General features: G+C 41.7%; 1 protein-coding gene across 1 annotated transcript in view; it reads left to right on the top strand.

Annotated features, from left to right (window-relative positions):
- usp54b (ubiquitin specific peptidase 54b) overlaps positions 1-7500 on the top strand; it is an 84554-nt gene that overhangs the window by 20696 nt on the left and 56358 nt on the right. Inside the window, exons 3-4 of the mRNA XM_084078353.1 lie at positions 4046-4180; positions 7472-7500. The exon at positions 7472-7500 is cut by the window's right edge and continues 85 nt beyond it. Of these exons, the coding sequence (XP_083934479.1) occupies positions 4046-4180; positions 7472-7500 (164 nt within the window). The remainder of the gene's footprint in view (positions 1-4045; positions 4181-7471) is intronic.

Raw genomic sequence — 7500 nt, 5'->3', positions numbered from 1 at the left:
ATCGCGGATACAAAATAAGTAGTTTTCCCCAGCGTAAAAAGTTTCGGAGTTATAGGGGTTTTAGAGAAGGAAATAGAACGGAAGCGGATGGGGAGCCATGTTTTTGACACGGTGATCCATCTGGCCCTTCCTTCTCAGAATCGCCTAGGGTGATTCCAGAGCTGCTCTAGCCCCTCATGCGTGGAAAGAAATGAAAAAAACGAGAAAAAAAAGTATATATACTTTTTTGGCACTCTACGGGTGTATTTGCAATTAAAATGTTGACATTTTCCCAAAAGATTAAAGGATCGACAAGCTCAAAACGCATCCATTTGGGACGCGTTTCGAGCTTGAGGATCTGCTACTTTTGATACTTTTGTGTGACGCTGTAGTATGATCACGTAGGGCGTTAATTTACAAACTACTCAAGTAAGATACCGATACTCAAAAATGTACTTAGTTACTGTCCACCACTGGGCAGTGCACCAATAGCATTAAGAGTGAAGTGTTAGCTAGGTTTCTCTTCCTCTTTCCTCCTGCTCTAATAACCTAGTTTCCCCCAGGATCAGTGTTTTATCTTATCAATACAACAGACACGCTCCCTGGAGGCTCAGCTACTCCATGTGCAGACCACATGGACAGATTGAAGGCAAGCGGCAGCGGTTTACGGTAAAGAGACACAAAGAGTCTCCTTTGTATCTTTTACCGGAACCGCTGCCTACCTGGTCACCAAATTATTGGCTTAGGAATGCGACAAAAACAACAAAAATATCCATTAATTCAAGTCTCCATGGGGTGATTAATCAATTGGAAAAAAAGTCATTTTGGGGGTGAACTATCCCTTTAACGGTTTCCTTTAACGATTCCTATTCACCTGTTTCCTAGGCTGTGTGTTTTCCACTTCTTGTCGAATTTCATTGGATATCATTGGTCATCTGACCAGTTTCATTGGATTTCATTGGATCAAATCGACAGGAAGTGGAAAACACACAGCCTAGGAAACAGGTGAATAGGAGGTTCCAAATGGACCCTGACAGGTCTGTAACTCTGAGAGTGTACAAATGGAACCTTACGGGTCCATTTGGTTCCATTTGAACACTCTCAGATGGTGGCCCTTGAAATGTAAAAGTTTGAGAACCACTGGTATTGTAATTGTATAACAGACGTGAAGTCCACATAACCAGCTCCGTCATGTGATAAAAACTTGGGTTCCAGAAACGGTTCCAAATAATGATGGAACCGATTCCGGTTCCTCAAATGTTGGATCCGGTCCCTTCGATTCCTCCGGTTCCTCCGCTTTCCGTATCCAAACACTATAGTGGCAACGAATAATAGAGCCTTCACTTTCCATTCTCTTATTCTCATTTCACCAACGAAGCGGGCGACCTACAGTACATGTAAATGAGGATGACACCGTGTCAAGGAACAGTGTCAGTGCGCCCCGGCTTTATCTGCAGATATACCCCTACCGTGTTTTGATTTAGTTTCTATTTTGCTCCGACAAAGCACTCAGCGATCTGTATTTTCTTTTTCGTAAGGCAAAAGTGCACTATAAATGCCATATATTATTCATGCGGGCTGTTATTGAGGCCAGGCTCTGCTGCAAGCAAGGCCGAGTCTGGAGCCTTCTTTTTTTTTATTTCATTCAGGTCCGCTTTGTTTACCGAGGATTTTGCTCCTGCAGTAACGCTGGTACCCCTATGAGTGGAGATTATAGACGTGCGAGTAATTAAAGTAAACAACAGCCTATAAAAACAACAATGGCTTCTCAGGAGAAAATCTCCCCTGTTGTCTCTCTCCGCGCCGGTTCAGCCGAACTCGACGGAAACTGCTGCCTTCTAATGAAGACTTCAAGCGTCTAAAAGAGGAAAAACAAAGCTGGGAAATCGTTTCAGACATGAAGAGGATATAAAAAGAACTTTGGATTGAAGACTTCAGCATCCAAAAACAGCTAAAAGAAGCCGGGAAATCGTTTTCAGACAAACAGATAGGATATAAAAAGAACAGGGATTAAAAGTGCCTCGTCACGTTGTTCCCGGCCTGTCAAACGAAATGTCTCGCTATACTGCTTTAGACCAAAAAGAAACGGAACAGAGGAGTTGTTTGTGCAACTCGGTGTTCAACCTGTATTCAAGGACGTAGAGGATAATCAAAGAATGTTGGCACGTCGTCAATACGGACACAGTATTTAAACCCATTAAGACCCGAGGATGCATAAGCGTGTGAGCTTATTAAAATAGCCAACGCTAAAATCTAAAATGACACAGACTCTTTCCCGGCTCTTTCCCTGCATGTCTACTTGCAATTTCCAGGCTACGAACCACTGCCCTAACCTACGTTGCAACATGCTAGTGAAAGCAGACCTTCCCCTACATCAGTGTTTCCCAAACTGGGGGGTCCCCAAATTATTTTGAGGGGTCCCCAGATGATTAGCTTCATGTGCAACATTGTTTTCTCACTCAACAGTAAACAAACCAACAAACAAACAGTGTATACAGGGTATCTGCACATTTCTAAAGTTACAATGGTATGACTTTTAAGAGCTTTTTAATAATTGGCCAAATTGTGAAATAACACATAAGAAAGAGGCAAACATTGTGAAAATAGCTGATCTACAAGCTCACAACGCCTCGCAGTGCGAGACCTTGTGAGCTTGTAGATTTTTTTGATTTTCACAATATTTATCTGTGAAACCGAGTCAAACTACATGTAATGCCTACCATTCCAAGTGCTTGTCAGGGTGGGGGGTCCCCAGTTCAAATATGATTATTTTGGGGGGTCGCAGCACTGAAAAGTTTGGGAACCCTTAATCTACATCATCCTCCCATTTATTGACCATGTCAAACGAAAACAGACTTTTCAGTATTACCTATGCCTCTATATACAGTAAGATTACTGGCCTTCCGAAACCCACACTTTCTGATATGAACAATACAGCCATCACACGTTTAGCAGCACTCACAATAGCAAATGACACTGATCGTCCCCTCGATTGTCACTTTACACTCAATGCCACTTGTACGACGATACATAACTTTGAAATGAGAAAAATCTCGTTTTAGCGGGAGTTATGTACATTACTGCCGTTGCTGCACTAAACACACTGGCTCACTGATACAGTATGTTGGTTTGTGTATCCATGGGGACTTCATGTAGTGTCTTGGTGTTATGTTGTTTTGCACTGTTATGTGTTTTCTGTGGAACAGACTGTGATTTATATATATATCGGGGCGGCAGTGTCTCAGGAGGTACAGCGGCCGCTTGGGAAACGGAAGGTTTAAACGGAAGAGTACCCGTTGTACCCATTGTACACGTTGTCAGACAGAGTTCTATTGTGCCCAATATATATATATATATATATATATATATATATATATATATATATATATATATATATATATATATATATATATATATATATTACTTGATCATTCTACAGTGTCACACAAAAGCTTTGTTGAGCGTGCAAATATGCTACTTTTGCCATTTTTTAAGGTAACAGTTTTGGAAATCAGCACACCTGTCAACAGGTGTGTTAGATACAAGAGAACAGTACTGTACAGTATGTTTGTAGCAGGGCCAGGGACAGTACAGTAGCTGGTGCAACATGGTTTATATATCGTCTCTGTCGGGTGGAAACCTTATTAGGTCCAAAACTGTTACTTTTCAGGATTCAAATTCAAAAGCATCAAAAGGTGCAGATCTACAAGCTCGAAATGGGGCGCTTATTTTGAGCTTGCGGAACTGCTGCTTTCGATGCTTTTGTGAGACACTGTAGTATGAACAAGTAGGGTGTTAATTTATGGGAAAAAGGAAACACCAAAATTAGAATATGGAGATAAGAGGGGTTTCGGCCCGAACAGCGACGATTTGTAACAGTTAAGTGGAAGAACTCATAGTCAGCATTTGTGTGTGTGTGTGTGTGTGTGTGTGTGTGTGTGTGTGTGTGTGTGTGTGTGTGTGTGTGTGTGTGTGTGTGTGTGTGTGTGTGTGTGTGTGTGTGTGTGTGTGTGTGTGTGTGTGTGTGTGTGTGTGTGTGCGTGTGTGTGCATGTGTTTATTTGCAGAGTATCTTTGCTCAGTTCCAGTTCAGCAGTGAGCGTGTGCTTCCCTCGGACGCTCTGAGGAGCGCGCTGGCTAAGACCTTCCAGGACGAGCAGCGCTTTCAGCTGGGCATCATGGATGACGCCGCAGAGTGCTTCGTAAGTCACCAACCACACACACACACACACACACACACACTTAAATGTTTTATTACTTAAGTAAAAGTATCACTACTGAATGCAGGAACACTCTGTTACAAGCGAAAATCTGGTAATCAGAAAGTATACTCATTATGCAGAATGTCCCGTTTCACACGTTTTCAAAAGTATAAATTGAATACAAATCTTTTGAAAATAGCAGATCTACAAGATCACAATGCGACACATTGTATGTAGGGTTGAATTCATTCAACCTTTATTTACAATTCTCTGAGAGATCATTGAGGGAGAGCCTCATTTACAATAATGCCGAGATTACACGACATAAGAACAACAAAGAAAGACAATATGTTGACAGCAATCAGTTAAAACAGTTGCATACAGGTAATGAACGGTAACCCATTTAGACCTGGAACGCATCTGTGTCACTTTAGATTTCTTTGGCTATTCAAAAATAGCAGATATACAAGCTCATAGCGCGGCACAGAGTGCCGCGCTATGAGCTTGTAGATCTGCTAAATTTGAAAATCGTGAACATATTTTTTTAATACATTTTTCCGAAAAACTGTTAGGATTTAGAAAATGTTTAGAAGCGGCCTCAGGTCTTAATGGGTAAATTCCTAAAATGGCCAATATAGATGCTATGGTATTTAGTTTAAGATCTTGTTCCAAGAGGTTCCAAGAACCAGGTGCACCAATGCTGAAAGCAGTCTTTCCCTGCATGTTCACGTTTGGCACGAGGAACCAGAGGGACTAGCCATTCGCTAGAGCGAGATAGAATGCGACTATAGAGTTCTGACGTAACATGGCCACACACACACACACACACACACACACACACACACACACACACACACAGACACGCATGCACGCACACACGCACGCACGCACACACAAACAGATGGAAGAGAGAGAGCAGGTTGTTAGCGTTAAGGTCAGTGGGAGCTGCATTGTGTCCGGGACAGGACAGGACGGATATCCTCTGTCTGCTCTGTTGGAATGAACTCCACGGCCCTTTTTGCTGCAGTCTGGTCATATTTGTAAGTTCCACACTGTGTATATATATAGAGCACGATTTTTTGCCAGCAAAGGACCGCATGCACAACACACCATCATCAATCAAGAACCGATTTATTGAACGAAAACGAAACGAAAACTAATGGATGTGTGAGATTGCTGTGGTCTTCCATTGCCGTCTGCGTTTGTTGTGGGGAGGCGTGTATACACAGTACAGCCTGTTGTACAGTATATACTTCATCATAGTAGTGGCGTCACATGCTGACAAACAGTGGTGTAAAGTAACTAAGTACATTTACTCATGTACTGTACTTAAGTACAGTTTTGGGGTACTTTTACTTTACTGGAGTATTTCCAATCTTCAATATTTTTTACTTCTACTCCACTACATCTCAGAGGCAAATATAAGGTGTCAAATAATGTCCTACTCTGTCGCCGCCGCGTGAAGCCGGTATTCCAGTGGTATCTCTGGCCATCCTGGCACCCTGAGGCGAGATCACCATCTTCAGGGGAAATTACACTTTAATGTTGTTGTCAATCGCAATCACAATACAAAAAAGCATGTGTAAAACACATTTTTTTTGCAGTACATGCCTGAGAAATCATGTGTAGCCATATTGTATAAGAGTAGCTATAGATTCTAATGTATAAACATATTTAAATTAGCATCCTATCCTCTGTGGTTTAAGAAAAATAAAAATTGTAATAATTCGGTCCCCCCTAGCAGGTGAGGTGGTACCCTAGGCAACTGCCTATAGGTTGCCTAGAAACGCCCCTGCGGTATCCTGGGCCTAACAGAAGTAATTTACAGTCTTGCAACGCTATTCTTGGCATGTGAGTAAAACCAAGCTTATCCCTGGCTAATAAGCCTTATATGCCATAATACATTATAATTGCCCTACATGACTAAAATTTGAAATAAAAAACACCTGAAATATTTTAGAAATAGTACATCTTTCATTCAATAGGGACCGCTCCTGTCGCAAGTTGATGATATCATACTGTATGTCCATGTGTAGTCCAGCCCTATGGAATGTGGAATGCTTGTGCAAACAAGAAAAAAAATCGTAATACTTCCTAAGTTTCGGAATGAACATCAAAGCAATGTTTTAAATGTGTTTTATTTGCACATACATTCCATAGGGCTGGACCACACATGGATACATGATATCATCAACTTGCAACGGGAGTTGTCCCTATGGAGTCAAAGATTAACTATTTCTAAAATAAATACATTTTTTTTATTTTTTTTATTTTAGTGATAGAGGGAAATTATACTGTATTAAGGCATACAGTATAAGGCTTATTAGCCAGGGATCCTTTTAAGACTCAGTGGTCAGACTGCCGGGCAGAGCGATTCGGTTTGTTCAACACAAATGACCTGACAGAGCCCTGGGTCAGATGGCTATGTGTCTGTGTCTACTGTATGTCTTAGTGTGTGGATGCGCACGCACATGCATGCGCACGTGTGTGTGTGTGTGTATGTGTGTGCGTTTGTGCTTAAAGGCTATGGATTGCGTTTATCTCGGTAGGGAACCATCGATATAGATAATTGCTTCCCAGCTAACAAGGGATGGTGCAATCAGTCAGAGAGAGAGAGAGAGAGAGAGAGAGAGAGAGAGAGAGAGAGAGAGAGAGAGAGAGAGACAGGGCACATTGAACAATGAAGTGCTTTCATTTATTTTAAATAAGGTGAAGTTGTTACTCAGTATTCCCATAGTACACACTGTACAATGTAGAGTTGTTTCTCTGTATTCAAGATATTCAATATTCTAATAATATTCAGCAGTGGCTTTAATTTCCTGTTAATAATCTGAATCAGAATAAGTTAATATGAATAAGAATGCTTTTAGTTCACATTATTTCCTTTGTCTGTCTGTCGGCCTTTCTTTCTTTCTTTCTTTCTTCTTCTCCCTCCTTTCTTTCTACCATACTTTGTCCATACTTTGCGCGTGCGCAAGCGCGCGTATGTGTGTGTGTGTGTGTGTGTGTGTGTGTGTGTGTGTGTGTGTGTGTGTGTGTGTGTGTGTGTGTGTGTGTGTGTCTGAGAGTCGCTGTATGATCGATTGCCAGTAAATGTGTTCAGTCAGGGAATCGGGCAGCTTCCTATGAAATATAGATGCTGTTCCCTCAATCAGATTAACAAGAGCACACACACACACACACACACACACACACACACACACACACACACACACACACACACACACACACACACACACACACAGCACACTCTCGTTCATCCCTATTTTGTGTGTGTGTGTGTTTCATCAGGAGAACCTGCTGATGAGGATCCACTTTCA

This window comes from Gymnoscopelus microlampas, assembly GCF_963454915.1.
Source record: "Gymnoscopelus microlampas genome assembly, chromosome: 14".
Lineage (NCBI taxonomy): Eukaryota > Metazoa > Chordata > Actinopteri > Myctophiformes > Myctophidae > Gymnoscopelus > Gymnoscopelus microlampas.
This window is presented reverse-complemented; position numbering and strand designations above follow the sequence as displayed.